This window comes from Phocoena phocoena, chromosome 8, assembly GCF_963924675.1.
Source record: "Phocoena phocoena chromosome 8, mPhoPho1.1, whole genome shotgun sequence".
Taxonomy (NCBI): Eukaryota; Metazoa; Chordata; class Mammalia; order Artiodactyla; family Phocoenidae; genus Phocoena; species Phocoena phocoena.
The window spans coordinates 39,879,256-39,900,285 of record NC_089226.1 but is presented as its reverse complement, the minus strand read 5'-3'; the positions used below and the strand labels follow the sequence as shown (position 1 = coordinate 39,900,285).

The 21,030-nt window shown below is 38.7% G+C and overlaps 1 protein-coding gene across 1 annotated transcript in view; it reads left to right on the top strand.

Moving 5' to 3' along the window:
• The first annotated feature begins 15,271 nt into the window (after positions 1-15,271).
• Positions 15,272-21,030, top strand: part of PIWIL4 (piwi like RNA-mediated gene silencing 4) — a 40,826-nt gene continuing 35,067 nt past the window's right edge. The window contains exons 1-3 of the mRNA XM_065882659.1: positions 15,272-15,358; positions 16,925-17,003; positions 19,277-19,408. Coding sequence (XP_065738731.1) covers positions 15,272-15,358; positions 16,925-17,003; positions 19,277-19,408 — 298 coding nt within the window. The remainder of the gene's footprint in view (positions 15,359-16,924; positions 17,004-19,276; positions 19,409-21,030) is intronic.

Here is a 21,030-nt window from a genome sequence, read left to right as displayed (position 1 = left end):
AAATGCAAAAATTTTCAAAAAAATATTAGCAAACTAAATCCAAGACACATTAAAAGGATTATACACCATGACCAAGAGGAATTTATCCCTGGGATGGTTCAACATATGCAATTTGAAAAATGTAGCACATCACATTAATAAAAGGAAAGATAAAAATCACATGAGCATCTCAATAGATGCAGAAAAAACATTTGATAAAATATTTATAACATCCTTTCATGACAAAAATCCTTAACAGATTGGGTATAGAAGGAACATACCTCAATATAATAAAGGCCATAAATGACAAATCCACAGCTAACATTACACTCAATGAAGAAAAATTGAAAGCCTTTCCTCTAAGATCAAGAACAAGACAAGTATGCCCATTCTCACCACTCTTATTCAATATAGTACTGGAAGTCCTAGTAGAGCTATTAGGTAAGACAAAGAAGTAAAATACAGCTAAATCAGAAAATAAGAAATAAAATTATCACTATTTCCAGATGATATGATTTTTACATAGAAAATTCCAAAGACAACAAAAGAACGGTTGGAACTGAAATCAACAATTTCGGTAAAGTTGAAGAATACAAAATCAACATACAGAAATCAGTTGCATTTCCATACACAAATGATGAAACATCTGAAAAAGAAATCAAACTATCCCATTTATAATTACAATCAAAAACAATAAAATACTTAGGAATAAGTTTAACCAAGGAAGGGAAAGACGTATACAACAAAATCTACAAGACTTTGCTGAAAGAAATTGAAGAAGCCACAAATGGAAAAACATCCTCTGTTCATGGATCAGAAGAATTAATATTGTTAAAATGTTTATACTGCCCAAAGCCATCTATAGATTCAACACAATCCCTATCAAAATACCAATGGCCTTTATCACAGATATAGAAAAAGTAACCCTAAAATTTGTATGGAACCACAAAAGACCTCAAATAGCAAGAGCACTCCAGAGGAAAAGAACAAAGCCAGAGGTATCACACTTCCTGATTTCAAACAATATTACGTGTGAAGCCATAGTAATAAAAGCTGTGTGGTACTGGTACAAAAACATATGTGACTACATCAAGCTTAAGATCTCTGCACAGCAAAAGAAACAATTAACAAAATGAAAAGGCACCCATGGGAGAAGATGTTTGCAAATCATATTTGGATAAGGGGTTAACATCCAAAATATATAAAGAAACCATACAACTCAATAACAAAAAAGCAAACAATCTGATTGAAAAATGAGCAGAAGAACTAAATAGACATTTTTCCAAAGAAGACATGCAAATAGCCAATGAGTACATGAGAAGAGGCTCAACACCACAAATCATGAGGGATATGCAAATCAAAACCACAGTGAGATATCACTTCACACTTGTTAGAATGGCTATCATCAAGAAGACAAGAGATACCAGTTGGTGAAGATGTGGAGAAAAGGGAATGCTTGTATGCTGTCGGTGGAAATGTAAATTGGTTCAACCACTATGAAAAACAATATGGAGGTTACTCAAAAAATTAAAAATAGATCTGCCATATAATCAAGCATTCCCATTTCTGAGTATATACTCAAAGGAGATGAAAACAGGATATCAAGGAGATACATGTATTCCCATGTTTCTTGCAAAATTATTTACAGTAGCTAAGATATGGAAACAACCTAACTGCCCATCAATGGATGGATAGATAAAGAAGATGTGGCATATGTATACAATGGAATATTATTCAGCCTTGAGAAAGGAGGACATCCTGCCATTTGCAAAAACATGGATGGGCCTTGAGCACATTATGCTAAGCAAGATAAATCATACAGAGAAAGACAAGTACCAGATGACATCACATACATAGAACCTATAAAAGGCCAGACCCATAAAAACAAAGATGAAAATGGTGGTTATCACGGTAAGGGGATTGAAGAATAGGATAGATGGTGTTTAAGGGTACAAACTTATAACAAGTAGTAAATAGCCAGAGAGACATAATGTACAGTATAGTGAATATAGACAATAATATTGCATTATAATCATCAAACTTGCTAAAAGACTAGAACTTAAGTATTCCAACTAGTAAAAAGAAAAAAATAATTGTGTTATGTGATAGAAGTGCTAATTATCATTACAATGACAATCATATTACAATATATAAATGTATCAAATTAACATGTTGTACACCTTAAATATGCACAATGTTACATATCAAATATATTTCAATAAAAATATATTAAAACCACAAAAGCAAAGAAAGAATGGAAGACAAAAGTAGGAACAAAGAATAAGTGCAATGAAAAGAAAACAGTAATGAATATGGTAGATATTAATCCAACTATGTTAATAATCACTTTGAACATCAATGGGCTAAAGCATCAACTAAAAACAGAGATGGTCAGAGAAGATAAAAAAATGAGATCTATATATATATATATATATATACTGTCTACAAGAAACCCATTTTAAATATAAAGACACATATAGATTAAAAGTTAAATGAGTGGAGAAAATTATACCATGCTAACATTAGTTAAAAGAAAGCAAGAGTAATTGTACTAATTTAAGACAGAGCAGACTTTAAAGCAAGGAAAGTTATCCGGGATAAAGCAGGGTGTTATGTAACGATAAAAGGGTCAGTTCTCCAAGAAGATACAGCAAGCCTTAATGTGTATGCACCTAATAACAGACCATTAAATTACATAAGGCAAAAACTGATAGAACTGCAGGGAGAAATAAAGGAATCCACTTTCATAGAGACTTCAACATCCATCTCTCAAAAATGGACAGATAGCAGGTTGAAAATCATAAGCATATAGTTGAACTCAATAACACTATCAATCAACTGTATATAATCGACATCTATGGACGACTTCATCCAATAACAGGAAAATACACATTCTTCTCAAGCTCTCATGGAGCATTCACCAAGATAGACCACATTCTGGGCCATGAAACTCACCTTAACAAATTAAAAATAATAGAAGTCATACAATGTCTGCTCTCCAACCACAATGGGAATAAAGTAGAAATCAGTAGCAGAAAGATTAACTGGAAAATCTCCAAATACATGGAGATTAGACAACACACTTCTAAATAATACACAGGTAAAGGAACAAATCCCAAGAGAAATGAAAAAAACATTTGAACTAACTAAAAATGAAAATACAACTCACCAAGATTGCAGGATGCAGTGAAAGCAGTGCTGGAGGGAAATCTATAGCATTGAATGCATATATTAGAAAAGGAGAAAGATGTAAAATCAATCATTTAAATTTCCACCTAAGGAAACTAGAAAAAGAATAGCAAATTATATCCAAAATAAGCAGAAGAAAAGAAATTAGAGCAGAAATCAATGAAATTGAAAGCAGGAAATCAATAGAGAAAATCAACAAAACCAAAAAGTTTCCATAATTAAATAAAATAAGCAGACATACCTGCACTCACACAGAAGGGACTACTGCAAAGGAAATCTGACCCGGAAGACCTGCGTCTACCCTTGGCTGTTGATCTTGGGTATGGGATCCACCTTCATCCACCTTCTGCATACTTCTGGTAGGGATTGGGAGCCAGGGACCATCCATAACCCTCCTGATGTAGTGCCTGAGTAGGCCTCCACATCAAATCACTCAACTTGGCAAATGCATATGGATGTGACAGCAGGGCTGCCTTATGCTTTAGATGCAGCAGGCACAGTGTCTAAGGCCCACAGTACTTTGCGGGGTGGGGCACAAGAAAATGTGTGATTTCTTTTAAATTAGAAAAGGAAACAATGTTTTTGTTCCAAGAAAATGTTCTAATATATAACATTAATATATTAATCTTTATATCATCTAACTTATAAGATATAATTTTTAATATTTTTAACTGAAAAAGGAGCCCACCAAGTGAAGGTGCTTATGACCAAGGAAAGTCAAAATGGCAGCCTGCAGTCATTGGGGTGAGTTTTCTTGCTGAAGATGGAAGGATTTTCCCATGGAATGAGTGCTTGGGTGAGGAAGGTGTACAGGTAATGGCTAGAGAACTAGGGGAGAAACTAAGAAATAGAGAAGCTCTCCACTGTAAACATATTTCTTTTGTTTTATCTTGTACATGTGGGTAAATAATCGTAAATCCTTCCTGGAGCACAATGGGACTACACACAGATAAACAGAAACACCTCTGCAGCATGGAATATTTAGTGCTTGTAAGTTCATGTCTCCAGAAGGAGTTAATTGACCTTTAGAGCATTTACTATAGAGCAGGAGGTAGATAAAATGTTTTGGGATGATTTCCTTCACAATGGCTAAGCAGTTAACATGGATAATGGGAATTTTTCTTTCTCTCGATATTTTAATAACATATTTCTTACAATTTGTTGAGAGAGAGAGAGAAAAAGAGAGACTGTTCACGTCACAGATAAAAGAAGACTGAGGCGTAATAACAAAATGCAATGTATTATCCTGTCCTAACTGTACTTTGGACATGAAAAAATGTTTTAAAGGACATTTGGGGACAGTTGTCAAAAGTAACTATTGACTGTAGGTTAGACAACAGTGTTTTATCCACGTTAAATTTTGTAACTGGATTGTGCTTATATGAGAAATGGAAGATATTCTTTTTCTTTTGCCCCAAAAGACATTTATTTTTCTATCACATTTCAATAATAGCTTGGTTGTGAAAGTAAAAAAATGAAGTTCTTTTCTTTCAAAACAATATCTATTGTTTTCTTGCATTCAAGTTACTGTTACAAAATCTGATGTTACTTTTACACTTACTTTTTTTTAAAAAAAAAAAAAGGGGTATGGTTGCTTTAAAATGTTGTGCTAGCTTCTTTTGTACAACGAAGTGAATCAGCTATATGTATACATATATCCCCTCCTTCTTGGATCTCCCTCCCATCCCCTTATCCCGCCCATCTAGGTCACCACAGAGCATCGAGCTGAGCTCCCTGTACCATACAGCAGGTTCCCACTAGTTATCTGTTTTACACATGGATGTGTATATATGTCAATCCCAATCTCCCAATTAATCCCACTCCCCCTCTTCTCCCCACCTGTCTGTTCTCTACGTCTGCGTCTCTATTCCTACCCTGCAAATAGGTTCATCTGTACCATTTTTCTAGATTCCACATATATGTGTTAATATGCGATATTTGTTTTTTTCTTTCTGACTTAACTTCACTCTGTATGACAGGCCCATCCATGTCTCTATGACCCAGTTTCATTCCCTTTTATGTCTGAGTAATATTCCATTGTATATATGTACCACCTCTTCTTTATCTATTCATCTGTCGATGGACATTTATGTGGCTTCCGTGTCCTGGCTATGTAAACAGTGCTACAATGAACATTGGGGGTGCACGTGTCTTTTTGAATCATGGTTTTCTCTGAGTGTGTGCCTAGTAGTGGGATTGCTGGATCATATGGTAGTTCGACTTTTAGATTTTTAAGGAACCTCCATACTGTTCTTCATAGTGACTGTATCAATTTACATTCCCACCAACAGTGCAACAGGGTTCCCTTTTCTCCACACCCTCTCCAGAACTTATTGTTTGTAGATATTTTGATGACGGCCATTCTGACCAGTGTGAGGTGATACCTCATTGTAGTTTTGATTTGCATTTCTCTAAGGATTAGTGATGTTGAGCATCCTTTCATGTATTTGTTGGCAATCTGTATATTTTCTTTGGAGAAATGTCTATTTAGGTCTTCTGCCCATTTTTGGATTGGGTTGTTTGTTTTTTTGATATTGAGCTGCATGAGCCGTTTGTATATTTTGGAGATTAATCCCTTGTCAGATGCTTCATTTGCAAATATTTTCTCTTCATTTGCAAGTATTTCTGGTGGCATCTTTAGGATTCTCTATGTATAGTATCATTCATCTGCAAACAATGACAGTTTTCCTTCTTCTTTTCCAATTTGTATTCCTTTTATTTCTTTTTGTTCTCTGATTGCCATGGCTAGGACTTCCAAAACTATGTTGACTAATAGTGGTGAGAGTTGGCATCCTTGTCTTGTTCCTGATCTTAGAGGAAATGCTTTCAGTTTTTCATCACTGAGAATGATGTTTGCTGTGGGTTTGTCGTATATGGCCTTTATTATGTTGAGGTAGGTTCTCTCTATGCCCACTTTCTGGAGAGTTTTTTTTCATAAATGGGTGTTGAATTTTGTCAAAAGCTTTTTCTGAATCTATTGAGATGATTGTATGGTTTCTATTCTTTAATTTGTTAATGTGGTGTATCACATTGATAGATTTGCATATATTGAAGAATTTTTGCATCTCTGGGATAAATCCCACTTGATCATGGTGTATGATCCTTTTAATGTGTGTTGGATTCTCTTTGCTAGTATTTTGTTGAGGATTTTTGCATCTATGTTCTTCAGTGATATTGGTCTGTAATTTTCTTTTTTGTGTGCTATCTTTGTTTGGTTTTGGTATCAGGGTGATGGTGGCCTAGTAGAATGAGCTTGGGAGTGTTCCTTCCTCTGCAATTTTTTGGAAGAGTTTGAGAAGGATAGGTGTTAGCTCTTCTCTAAATGTTTGACAGAATTCACCTGCAAAGCCATCTGGTCCTGGACTTTTGTTTGTTGGAAGATTTTTAATCACAGTTTCAATTCCATTACTTGTGATTTGTCTGTTTATATTTTCTATTTCTTCCTGGTTCAGTCTTGGAAGGTTGTACCTTTCTAAGAAGTTGTCCATATCTTCCAGGTTATCCACTTTATTGGCATATAATTGCGTGTAGTAGTCTCTTATGATCCTTTGTATTTCTCTGGTATACACTGTAATTTCTTTTTCATTTCTAATATTATTGATTTGAATTCTCTCTCTTTTTTTCTTGATGAGTCTGGCTAAAGGCTTATCAATTTTGTTTATCTTCTCAAAGAACTAGCTTTTAGTTTCATTGATCTTTGCTATTGTTTTCTTCATTTCTATTTCATTTATTTCTGCTCTGATTTTTATGATTTCTTTCCCTCTACTAACTTTGGGTTTTGTTTGTTCTTCTTTCTCTAGTTGCTTTAGGTGTAAGGTTTGGCTGTTTGAGATTTTTCTTATTTCTGGAGGTAGAATTGAACTGCTATAAACTTCCCTTTTAGGACTGCTTTTGCTGCATCCCATAGGTTTTCAGTTGTTGTGTTTTAATTGGCATTAGTTTCTATGTATTTTTTTATTTCTTCTTTGATTTCCTCAGTGATCTCTTGGTTATTTATTAGCATAGTATTTAGCCTCAATGTGTTTGTGTTTTTTACAGTTCTTTTCCTGTAATTGATTTCTAATCTCACAGTGTTGTGGTCAGAAAAGATGCTTGATATGATTTCAATTTTCTTAAATTTACCAAGGCTTGATTTGTGACCCAAGATGTGATCTATGCTGGAGAATGTTCTGTATGCACTTGAGGAGAAAGTGTATTCTGCTGCTTTTAGATGGACTGTTCTGTAAATATCAATTAAAACTCTGTGGTCTATTGTGTCATTTCAGGCTTGTGTTTCCTTATTTATTCTCTGTCTGGATTATCTGTCCATTGGTATAAGTGGTGTGTTAAAGTCCCACACTATTATTGTGTTCCTGTCAATTTCCCCTTTTATGGCTGGTAGCATTTGCCTTATATCTTGAGGTGCTCCTATGTTGGGTGCATAAATATTTATAATTGTTATGTCTTCTCCTTGATCATTATGTAGTGTCCTTCCTTGTCTAACAGTTTTTTTTTTTTTTTTTTTTTGCGGTATGCGGGCCTCTCACTGTTGTGGCCTCTCCCGTTGCGGAGCACAGGCTCCGGACGTGCAGGCTCAGCGGCCATGGCTCACGGGCCCAGCCGCTCCGCGGCATGTGGGATCTTCCCGGACCGGGGCACGAACCTGTGTCCCCTGCATCGGCAGGCGGACTCCCAACCACCGCACCACCAGGGAAGCCCTATAACAGTCTTTATTTTAAAGTCTATTTTGTCTGATATGAGTATTGTTACTCCAGCTTCCTTTTGATTTCCATTTTCATGGAATATCTTTTTCCATCCCCTCACTTTCAGTCTGTATGTGTCTCTAGGTCTGAAGTGGACAGCATATATATGGGTCTTGTTTTTGTATCCATTCAGCCAGTCTGGGTCTTGTTTTTGTATCCATTCAGCCAGTCTGTGTCTTTTGATTACCTTACATTTAAGGTAATTATTGATATGTATGTTTCTATTACCATTTTCTTTATTATTTTGGGGTTGTTTTTGTAGGTCTTTTTCTTCTCCTGTGTTTCCCACCTAGAGAAGTTTCTTCAGCATTTGTGGTAAAGCTGGTTTGGTGGTGCTGAATTCTCTTAGCTTTTGCTTGTCTGGAAAGCTTTTGATTTCTCTGTCAAATGTGAATGAGATCCTTTCTGGGTTGAGTAATCTTGATTGCAGGTATTTCCCTTTCATTATTTTAAATATATCCTGCCACTCCCTTGTGGCCTGCAGAGTGTCTGCTAAAAAATCAGCTGATAACCTTATAGGGATTCCCTTGTATGTTAGTTTTTGCTTTTCCCTTGCTGCTTTTAATATTTTTTCTTTGAGTTGAATTTTTGTTAGTTTGATTAGTATGTGTCTTGGCGTGTTTCTCCTTGGGCTTATCCTGTATCAGGCTCTCTGTGCTTCCTGGACTTGGGTGACTATTTCCTTTCCCAAGTTAGGGAAGTTTTCAACTATAATCTCTTCAAATATTTTCTCAGACCGTTCCTCTGTCTCTTCTTCTGGGATCTCCATAATTTGAATGTCAGTGTATTTAATGTTGTCTTGGAGGTCTCTGAGACTGTCCTCACTTCTTTTCATTCTTTCTTCTTTATTCTGCTCCTCGGCAGTTATTTCCACCATTCTATCTTCCAGCTCATTTATTCGTTCTTCTGTCTCAGTTATTTGCTATTGATTCCTTCTATTGTATTTTTCATTGCAGTTATTGTGTTGTTCATCCCTGTTTCTTTAGTGCTTCTAGGTCCTTGTTAAACAGTTCTTGTATTTTCTCAATCCGTGCCTCCATTCTGTTTTTGAAATTTTGGATCATCTTTTCTATCATCACTCTGAATTCTTTGTCAGGTAGGTTGCCTAGTTCCTCTTCATTTATTTGGTCTTGTAAGTTTTTACCTTGCTCCTTTGTCTGTAGCATAATTTTGGTCATCTCATTTTTTTTTTTTTTTGATGGGTGAGGCTGTGTTCCTGTCTTGCTGGTTGCTTGGCCTGAGGCGTCCAGCACTGGAGTCTGTAGGCAGTTGCGTGGAGCCGGGTCTTGGGGCTGAGATGAGGACCTCCGGGAGACCTCACCCAATTAATATTCCCTGGGACCTGAAGTTCTCTGTTAGTCCAGAGGTTTGGGACTTGCTGCGCCCACCACAGGTGCTCAATCTCGACCCCTGGCCTGGGAACCAAGACTCTGCAAACCATGCAGCATGGCAGAAAAAAACAAAAACAAAAAAAGCAACAGGGGCTTCCCTGGTGGTGCAGTGGTTAAGAATCCACCTGCTAATGCAGGGACACGGGTTCAAGCCCTGGTCCAGCAAGATCCCACATGCCACAGAGCAACTAAGTCCATGTGCCACAACTACTGAGCCCGTGCTCTAGAGCCCATGAGCCACAGCTACTGAGTCCACGTGCCACAACTACTGAAGGCTGCTCACCTAGAGCCCGTGCTCTGCACCAAGAAGCCACTGCAATGAGAAGCCCACGCACTGCAATGAAGAGTAGCCCCTGATCGACGCAACTAAAGAAAGCCCATGTGCAGCAACGAAGACCCAATGCAGCCAAAAAATAAATAAATAAATACATAAATAAAAAATTAGAAATAGTGCCATTAATTTAAAAAAAGCGATAAACAGAAAAGATCAGAACAATAATGAGGAATAAAAATAAAATAAAATTAGAAAAATAAATAATATATTAGAAAAAATAACAATAAAAATGAAACAGCGGGGTGGGATAGGGAGGGAGACGCAAGAGGGAAGAGATATGGGAACATATGTGTATATATATAACTGATTCATTTTGTTGTGAAGCAGAAACTAACACACAATTGTAAAGCAATTATACTCCAATAAAGATGTTACAAAAAAAATGAAACAACAAAACCAAAAAATAAATAAGGAAAATAAAATAAAGAAAATTTTAAAATAAAAATAAATAAATAAAATTTAAAAATAAAAGAAAACTCTGCGTCCTCCTACCCTGCCATCTTTCGGAAGATATTGTTATTCTTAACAAATGCACGCTAAAATATTAGGGGGTCAAAGGGTATTATGTGTACAACTTTTTGGTAAATGGGTCATGTGTATATATGTGTGTGTGTGTGTGTGTGTATGTGTACACGAAGAGAAAATAATAAAGCATGTATGTCAAAATATTAACCTGTGAATCTTGGTGAAACGTTCTTTATGCTGGTCTTGCAAATTTCTGTAAATGTGATATATTTCAAAATAAAAAGTTAAAAAATGAGACTGTTCAAAATTAATCCAGTAAGTATTGCTGAAATAAGGTCCAAAGAAGACAACACACTGATGCACTAATTTCACAGGTTCAACCATCTACACCTGTGCCTGAGAAATTAGTTTTGTACTAGCAGGAGCCACAGATAAACCACTGAACAAATAAATTAGCTGATCTGAACATGTCTGCACTTATAAGTTGTCATTATTTAGTGTTTTCCTAATAAAAATCATTAAAAAAAATTAAGGTACAACCACAGGACTGAATAACTGATTTTACAGCTGACTTGGAGGATGAGTTTAGGTAAATATTTTAATTTATTTTTCATCATTGATAAAATTCAAATACCCATGCTTAGGTCCACAGTGGGCATGAAATATGTTTTAAGTGAGTGAATACTATATTCTCTCACTGAACTAGACTAGCCTAGCTTCCCTCCAAACAGAACCTGAGATAGGGGCTTGCATGCTGGTAGTTTATTTTGGAAAGTGATTGCAAGAAATAGTGGAGAGGGAGTGGGAAGCGTGAAAGAGAGAAGGATGATGTCAACTCAAGAATGCATTACCGGGGCTTCCCTGGTGGCGCAGTGGTTGAGAGTCCGCCTGCCAATGCAGGGGACACGGGTTCGTGCCCCGGTCCGGGAAGATCCCACGTCCCGCGGAGCGGCTAGGCCCGTGAGCCATGGCCGCTGAGCCTGCGCGTCCGTAGCCTGTGCTCTGCATCGGGAGAGGCCACAACAGTGAGAGGCCCGCGTACCACAAAACAAAAAAAAAAAAGAATGCATTACCGAGGTGATCACCACTGTGACATCTGATACTTGATCCACTCAGACCCTCTGTGAAGCCGTAGAATGCACCACAAAACAGTTTGCCCAATGGATGGAGGAGGGAGTATTTATCCACCATCTTCCACGCCACATTGGCTAAGCATTGCCCCATGATACGTCAACTCCTTTGCACTTCTAGGTTTGCTCATGTGTCGGAATGGCTAAGTGGGTTCCTCTGGGCATGTATCCTGCAGCAGCAGAGATGCCTCAGGACAGAAGCGCGAGAGGTATGGTGCGGCTGAGGTCGTGCTGTGTGCAGATGGTCACCACAGAAACAGCTGGAGTTAAAAGGTGGGCAGAGGAGAATGTGAAGGGTGGCACAAGACCAGAGCTGTCTGTGCCTAGAACATCATGGCCAGTATGTGTACGTGAAGGGATCTGACACAAATATGAAACGTGGCAAAAATTGTAGTAAGTGAATTTTTGTAAAATGTGTCCATCACACATTCTTATGATAAAAATGTCAAAGCAGGCAGTTAGCTAGATATGAGCAGAGAAAGGGGATATGGGGCAAATGGCAGGAACCCACACATCTTGTAAACAACGGGGGTCCTTGGGGAGGCAAAGAAGAGCAGGAATCTCCAGACTGACAGGGAACCACACATTTTGGGGTGATAAATGTCCGGGAGGCAGACAAAGGAAGGTGAGAAAAGGTGGGAATCTCTGGCTTCCAAATGTAACCTTTGCTCATTATGCTCTCATTACAATAAAATTAGCCTTGCAGGTAAGAAGTACCCATTGAGCACCTCCACCATGACACTTCCGATCAAGACTAAATAAGGACAAAAATCCCTCCCCATCTCAGGAAGGTGGAGCTGAGATAAAAATCAGGGAATGTGACTCCCAAAACCTTCCCTCCCCAATGAATATTTCACCTCTTCTTTTCTACACCCCACATAACCACCTTAAAGAAACTCAGGTTAGCTACTCACCTGAGTTTGCCTGCTCTCCTCTTGAGAGCATACTATCACCTAAATAAATCCTCACTTTGCTTTCTTGACCTCCCTGTCTCATCTCTGAATTCTTTCTGCCATGAGACAAGAATGTACCCTCTGGTATTGATAATAACTAATTATCCAATTTTTATTACATGCCAAACACTACACTGTCATTATTATTATTTCATTTAACCCTTGAAACAAGCCTGAGAGGTAGCCATATCAAAGTGGTTCTTAATCTGGGGCAATTTGCCCTCCAGGAGACATTTGGCAGTATCTACAGACATTTTTGGTCCTCACAAGGAGAAGAGATACTGGTGTCTAGTGAGTAGAGGCCAAGATTACTGCTAAACATCCTATAATGTATAGGACAGACCCCATCAAATAGCAAATTATCAGGTCAAAATGTGAATAGTGCCAACGTTGAGAAATCCTGGCATAACTTTATCCCCATTTTACAGTTGAAGAAACTGAGGCTAAATGAAATTAAGTACATTTTCTTGAGTCAGAAAGCTAGTAGGTGATGGAGTTGGGATGTAAATTCTAGTCTGTCTGACCCTAAAGCCCAGGTATGCTTGTAACCATGCCATACATTCCCTATTACAGGGAATACATAAGTGCCTTTAAAAATCATATGTGAAAAAAAAAATCATATGTGCAGGGTACGGTGTGAATGATTTTTATGTCACATATAGTAATTATAACAGGGAGTTGAAAATGCAGTTAACGATTGGAAATAACTGATATTTCTGATTTCATAATGGGTTAGTATTTGGAAAATTGAAAGGATTTGACTGTTTGAAGTTGCCTACATGTGTTCTCAGCATTTCTCATCACTCTTAGTGTTCTCACATCAGTACAAGTCAAATTTACCAGGAGGTGGTCAATTTGGAAAACATGAGGTAAAGATTATTTTTATATTCAGAAACAAAGCACAGATTTTCAAAAGTAGATTCCTTGTCCAGATTCTGTTTTCCACCTGCCCTACTTTTTAGTATGCAGTTTATGATCATTCAGAACTGTCAGACTCATTCGTTTTCAAAGAAAAGTGTTATTCATTAGAGTGGCTTCACTGAGCCAAATCCAAGACTGGCCATCTCTGTCCAAGGCCATCATACCTCTTGCACTTGCCAGCCCTCAGGGATAATGATTTCCCAAGACAACTGAATAAAAGAGTATTCTGATGGGAAATAAATAGAAAGAAGAGCATGGCATTTTACACAGGACTGGGGCTTTTTTCTATAGTACAGGCTGTATCTAAAGTCAGGCAGATCACATTTTTGGAGGGAGATGAATAAGAGATGAGGGGATATGATGTGGGCTTTAAGGTAGATAGACCAGAGTTGGAATCCCAGCTCTGCCACACAAACTGTAGTACCTTGGGTGAGTCACTTAAGTGACTCAAGAATTTCAGCTATCACAGTCACTTTCAACATTGTACAGGAAAACTTGATCAACATGATAAGACAAGAAAGAGAAATAAGAATAAAAGGGATGAGATAAAATTACTCTTATTTGTAGATGATATAATCATCTACATGCAAACTCAATGAAATCAAAGGACAAGCTATATGAACTAAGGAGTACAGCAAATTTGATAAACAGTATCAACTTACAAAAATCAATATCATGTATCTATATTAATAATAAACAATTAGAAAATATAATGAAAACAAGATATACTTCAAAATACTAATAAAACTATAAATTTCTATCAATTAAACAATACACAAGACTTTTATGAAAAAATTAAACTCTATTAAAGGACATAAAGAGAAACTTGAATAAATGAAGAACTATAACACTGTAAGAGGGGCAGTTCTTCCCAAACTAATTTATATATTCCATACAATGCCAACTAGAAATTAAGGAGTTTTAAAGAAACTTGACAAACTTATTTTAAAAATTTATATGGAAGAATACAGTTGGCAAAAAATAAATGAATTGAAAAAATCAAAGAATAAAGACTTGCCCCACCAGATTTTAGGAGTAATATAAAGAAATAGCAATTACAAGTGGTAAAGTACTGGTGCAGAGCAGATATAGATAAGTAGAATAGAACTAGAAAGCACAAAATTAGATCTAGGTATATATGAGAATTTGTGATTTGCTGGTCGTGGCTGCACAAACCATTATATACATTTTAATAGATGACATTCGGGGAAATCGGCTCACTATAGGGAGATAAAGTTAGATCCCTACCTCACATTCTACATATCATATAAATATATATATATATAAATAAACTCGAAGGATACAAGATAGCTAATGTGAATAGTAAACTTATAAAGTTAATAAAAGAAAATGTCATATAACATCCTTGTAAATTTAGGGCAGGGAAAATTTTCTTTCAAGAAAACCCCAAAAAGCACAAACCATAAAATTAAAAATTAGTAGATTTGACTCCATCAAAACTGACTTTTGATTAGATAAAGAACTTCAAAGTTAAAATTAATAATTCATAAATAGGGAGTAGATATTTGCTGTTAAGAAAAAATATTCTTCCAAATCACAAGAAAAACATGAGAAATCCAATTTAAAACAGCAACGGATATAAACAGACAATTCACAGAACAACAACAACAAAAACGCCACAGCTATCACATATATGAAGAGGTGGTTACCCTTTTGTGTTTTCTTTGGCATTCATGCACATTTTAAAATAAATTCTCCCCATCCCCCAGTAGGTGAGTCAGATATTTCCCAGAAACAGCATTTACATGACATATTCAAAGACATCTAGAAGCCAGGAGTAGAAGTGAGCAGATAATACAGACAAAAGGTAACAGTGTGATGCAACCTTATATACACATATGATGGGCAAAAACTAGAAAGCTGGATAATTCCAAATATGGCGGGGGCTGTGGATGAAAAGAGAAGTCTGGCCGCAGCCCTCACACCGCCTCCCGCCCACGTGCTTCCCCCGCCCCTACCACGGGACCCTGGTGGGCTGTGCGCTTGGCTCCACCCACTCGTGCGCCTCGGCTGCCATTCCAGCCCAGGACCCAGAGAGCCACTACTTCCACCGCTTCCGTCGCACCCTTGTCATCTGGGTACCGGTGACAAAATACCCTCGTTGAGACTTGGCTGCCTTTGAAGTCACTCTGGGCGCATCTGGAACATGAGCGGCCGGGCCCGAGCGAGGGCGCGAGGCATGGCCCTCAGCCCCAGCGCCGCGGAGGTGGGGCGCGTCCAGGCCTCGCCATTGGTGGGTAGAAAGCTTAGCAGCTGCCATTGTCTCGCTCACTCCTACCTCTGTTTCCTTCGTGGACACCGCCTTCCTCGGCATATATCTCTTCCTCTCTGCTACGAAGTAGTGGCTTATCTTCTCTTTCAACTTTGAGTCCTTCCAGGGTTTCTCACATTTTTTTTTTCCCTGTGGGGGAGCTTATCTGAGTAAGATATTAATATAGATATTTCAGTCAGTGAAAAGGGTTGAAAATGGGAGGCAAGTATATCATTAAGTTATTTTTTTTTTTAACATCTTTATTGGGGTATAATTGCTTTACAATGGTGTGTTAGTTTCTGCTTTATAACAAAATGAATCAGCTATACGTATACATATGTTCCCATATGTCTTCCCTCTTGCGTCTCCCTCCCTCCCACTCTCCCCATCCCACCCCTCCAGGCTGTCACAAAGCACCGAGCTAATATCCCTGTGCCTTGCGGCTGCTTCCCCCCAGCTATCTACCTTACTACGTTTGTTAGTGTGTCTATGTCCATGACTCTCTCTCGCCCTGTCAAAACTCACCCTTCCCCCTCCCCATATCCTCAAGTCCGTTCTCCAGTAGGTCAGCGTCTTTATTCCTGTCTTTATCATTAAGTTTTAATTACTTCATTCGTTTGTAAGTCTCCTCGTGAAAATGGCTGTCCCTTCAAAGGTACCATTATGTGGTATATAATCTAATATGATCTGTCTCAATAATTTATATATAAAAAGAAATAATGTCAGACACAAATGAAGTTTAGAATCAACCACTGTTTCTTGAGCAACCACTGTGCATAGCGCTCCTTATTAGACTTAGACAACTAGGTTGAATTGAGTGGCAAACCAGCAATTTTTGAGTGATGTTACATTTAGTATTTGGAGCAATACTTAGCAAAAACTCAGTATTTGGAGCAATATCTTAGACCAGAAGTGTTCAAGTGAGTAGTCTATGCCTTTACTCTCATAGAGAGGTCTTCTCTTGGTATCATCCATTTTTTTTTTAGCAGGCTGATTTATACCTTCTTGAACAGAGAAGTAATTACCCTGAAGAGAAAATATTAATGGTTCCCTTCACCTGTTTTGTGAACTTTTGGAGCAGTTTATTCAGGAGAGTCATCATCTGAGCTGGTGGCCCAGATCCTCTGGGCTCAGTTTATTTTCTTGCTACAAATAGGTTCACATCAGAGGCCCCATGTCTGAAGGCTACAGGAGCATGAGGTCTGCGATCACCTGTACCACCTTCCAGAGGAGCTCTGATGAGCTCCTCGGGTGCAAGGATCACACCTCTGCCTCTTTCCACCTCCAGGGGCTAAGGGCTGTATCTGGCTCACAGTTGGCACTGAAATCAAAGACTGATGAATGGGGAAAACCGTAGCTCGTCCTTATCTTTATTCTGAAATGGGCAATCTTTTCTCCTCTCTCAAGCGTCTTACCTGCCAACATTTTCTTTTCCTAGCTCACGGTAATCAAATGTCATAGGACGTGATACCATTCTCATCTTGTGATAAAGTTTTGGTTTATGACTTAACATCTTAAATCTGACCAAATATTTTTTCCCCGTTTTAGCCTCTGTCTGTTGCTCTTAGTGACAGTGAAGCATCTTCTAGCAGTGACCACGTGGGAACCAGCAGGATTTCACAGAAATGTAAGTGCAGCTCTGTCTGTTCCATCCAGTTGCGTCCCACCTGAATGGAATAGGAGTGACTCTACTAAGCCTTTCAGCAGCACTCGCTTCTTGAGCGTCTTATCTTGCTTTTCTGAAGGGTCCCCCTGTGTTTGTTGTGTTTCTTTGCGACTCTTCCAAGCACAGAATCTGCCCCTGAATTTCCTGATGCTGCTGAGCAGTTGGGAACCCCCAGATATTAGGGAACCAGCTTTTCTGATTCTGTCTGTTTACTGAATAATTTTGAAAACGTATTTTTAAATTCTTTGTGACACATAAATGCCAATACCATTGCCTTGCAGGGATGGTAGTAACCTCACATGCCTGTTGCCCCTTCTCTCTTCTTCCTTCCCCGCCCACGGTAGACCTCACCATTTGGTGGTGGCTCTCTTACCTGCAGATCCAGGTTTGGCCTCAAGATACTTGTCCACGTGCTAGTCCAAGTAGCCCCTACCACACAGTATAATTTGGCATGCCCGATGCACTAATTTGCTAGGGCTGCCATGACAGAGTACCACAGACTGGGTGGCTTAAACAGTAGAAATGTCCTGTAATTCCAGCCCTACTGCCACCATTCAAGTGTTATTCCAGCTTTTCTTTGGGAATTTCCTTCGCATCTGCTGTGCCTTCTTGTGACTAGCAAGTGATGGAAACTCTTTATCCTTTGAGGGTAGACTGATTTTTTTTTTATTTTTAAAAATTGTGGTAAAATAGGTATAATATAAAGTTGACCATTTTAACAGTGTTTAAGTGTACAGTCCAGTGGCATTGAGCACATTCACATTGCTGTGCAACCATCACCACCATCCGTCTCTAGAACAGTTTTTCATCTTACAGAATTGAAACTCTGTACCCATTAAACAAGAACTCCTCACTTGCCCCTCCCACCCCCAGACTCTGGGAACTACCGTTATATGGTAGAGTGAATTTTTAGAAACCATCAAACATCTTTTGAAACCAAGAGCAGTAAATGATATGGACAATCTAGTGAGAATAATCGAATTTTTAAAAAATTAAATAAATTTTGTGATTTTCCTGGGAGACTCCAACTCCACTGAGAAGGGTGTGGACAGCAGTTTTGGGCAAGTGGGTAGCGCCATTTGGGGTAGTTGCATACGGTGACTGTATCAAAGGACAGTGGTCAAGTCAGTGGCCTAGAGGTTTGTCCTACTATTAGCCACATTACTTTGTAGTAATAATTCTGTAATATAAAATTTATATTTTCACATTTCAAAGTGCCAAGGTTGTATCTGAAAAATTAGCATCTTTTTGTACTCATTTAAAAAAGAAAATAGTCATCAGGAAACAGATTTTAATTTCCCATTTTCTAGAACCTAACAGTAAGTGACACGTCCCAAGGTGACGTGCTGACTTTCATTCTCAGGGGAATGATGTAGCATAAACACTGATGGCAGTGTATGGGCATTTCTCTTCCTGTGATTGAGAAGGGGGAGAGGTTCAGCCCCAATCTGTACAGAAGTTGATGTGGCCAATCTTAGTCTGTAATTCTTTGGGTGTTACACAAGAGCTACAGGAGGGAGACCAGCCCTCCATAAATGGGTGTGGAGTGGGATATAGGGAGATAGAGCTTTCTCCTTAGCCAAGAGGAGAATCAGGTCAGCCCCAAATGTTATGAGGTAGGACTAACTCAGAGTCTGTTATTTCTAACAAAACACGCCATGCTTCCTTCACAGTTTTCAGCTTTCAGGCTGCAGACTTCTGTATAGTCATGACTGTTTTCAGCAATGTGGGCCAGTTTTATTAAAAGCTACAAAAATCTGAGCTTTGGTTCTAGATGCATCTTTTTTCCTGGCTTTGCCAAGCGGCATGCGGGATCTTAGTTCCCTGACCAGGCGTTGAACCTGGTGCCCTTGACAGTGAGAGCTCAGAGTCCTAACCACTAGACTGCCAGGGAATTCCCTCTAGATGTTGTTTTTTTTTTTTTTTTTTTGTGCGGTACCCGGGCCTCTCACTGTTGTGGCCTCTCCCGTTGCGGAGCACAGGCTCCGGATGCGCAGGCTCAGCGGCCGTGGCTCACGGGCCCAGCCGCTCCGCGGCATGTGGGATCTTCCCAGACCGGGGCACGAACCCATGTCCCCTGCATCGGCAGGCGGACTCTCAACCACTGCACCACCAGGGAAGCCCTAGATGCATTTTTGATATGGTAGTTGTAAATGATATCACTAGCATGAAATGTTATTGATGTATGTAGTATTAATAATATATAACATTTTGGTGTTCTCTTCATATTTTAGGTGAAGGTGGTCTATCTTTTGGTGATGCTGGATGTACCTTCAAGGAAAGAGTTGGGAAAATCAGACGAGAGATGATGGATTTGAGTGTCTGTACCAGAGAGAAATTGGCCCATGTGAGAGACTGCAAAAGAGGTACCCAGTCTTCATGTTACTTATTTTTAAATTTTTATTTATTTATTTTTTTGGCCATGCCATGCTGCTTGTGGGATCTTAGTTCCCCGACCAGGGATTGAACCCAGAACCCCTGCAGTGGAAGCACAGAGTCCTAACCACTGGACTGCCAGGGAATTTCTTACTTTTTTTTTTAATGTTACCAAATTTTGCTTAAGAAATTTTAATTTAATAAAATATACAAGTTCATATATTGCCTTAAAAGATATGTATTGAACATCTGCTATATTCAAGCATTATCTAGGCACTAGTTGTTTTAGCCTTAATTCTCTTTCATTAATAGAAAGAGTAACATTTTCTCCAGAACTACATTTCACTTGTTGAAAACCTTTTCTCCTTACACCTGAGGTAGGGGTCAGCAAAGATGCTTTGTCTCTTTCCCAACCTTTTTCCTATATGGGGAATAACCTTTCTGGACTTCAGGTCTAAAAAGAAAAATGTAGCCTCTTTGGGGAATTCTTTAGGGAGATTCTGGGCTTACCCCTGAAATTTAACCTAGGATTGCATGTGTATTTTCAGGAAAAGTAGGCCTATTGTTTCCATAGGATTCTCAAAAGGCTTTGTAACTCCCTCTAAAAGTTAAGACTCACTGATGCAGGTCAGTCTTTTTCAAACTCTTTCAAACCATGCAGCAAAAATAAGTACATAAATTGTTCTCCAGCATACACACACTACACAAACGCAACTGAAACAAAGTTTCATGAAACAATGCTTGCCCTTCCTATGGGCAGCACACTCCGATCCATTCTATTGTATTCTAGTCTTTCTATGAAACATGACGGTTCACCTCACTTACTTTCATAACTGCAGCACTAATGGGTCATGATTACAGCTGGAACACACTGTTGTAAGTGGTCTTAAAGGGTATTGCCAGCTCTGATATTCTAGATGACTTCTCTTTGTCCATTAATAGGAGCAGCTAAAATATGTTGCCATGTCCTCTGGGAGAACAAAAAAAAAAAAAACCCTTTTCTTTAATTAAAATAGCACAAAGATTCCTTGTTCCTACTGGATATTTGCACGTCAATGAAAAAAATATCGCCTGCCTTATCAGTACACAAAAGATGTTGCAGCCATGAAGCTGAGCAGCCGCTCCCACGGTGAGCCCCGAGGGAACTCAGGATGGAGACAGACGGGGCGCCGGCCGCCAAGTCTTCAGTCACAGCAGCCACCCTCCAATGATGCACCCTAAGGAGACTCAGGGTGGGAAAGAACAGGACACTGGCCCCAGATAGCTGAGGTGCATATCAAAGGAATGATTTCAGTGAGCCCAGACTCTTGCATCTTCCTGAACATAGAAAAGCGCTGAATTCATTAACTGGAGACATATGGTTTTACTTAATTAAAAGTAATCTTATGATGTTCCGGTCTTCGTTGCAAAAAGTCCTATGTATCCTGGCTCTTCCGTTACCTCTTGGGAGCAGTCCCTCAGAACTGAGCTGCTGTGTCCTGGGCTTAAGCCCTCAGTTTTGTCCGCTGAATAAAACGTAACTCTTACCTTTTAGGTTGTGCATTATTTCTCAGTATATACACAGGTCAAAACTGAGGGAATACTACGTAAGGTATACATGATACTTTTTCTT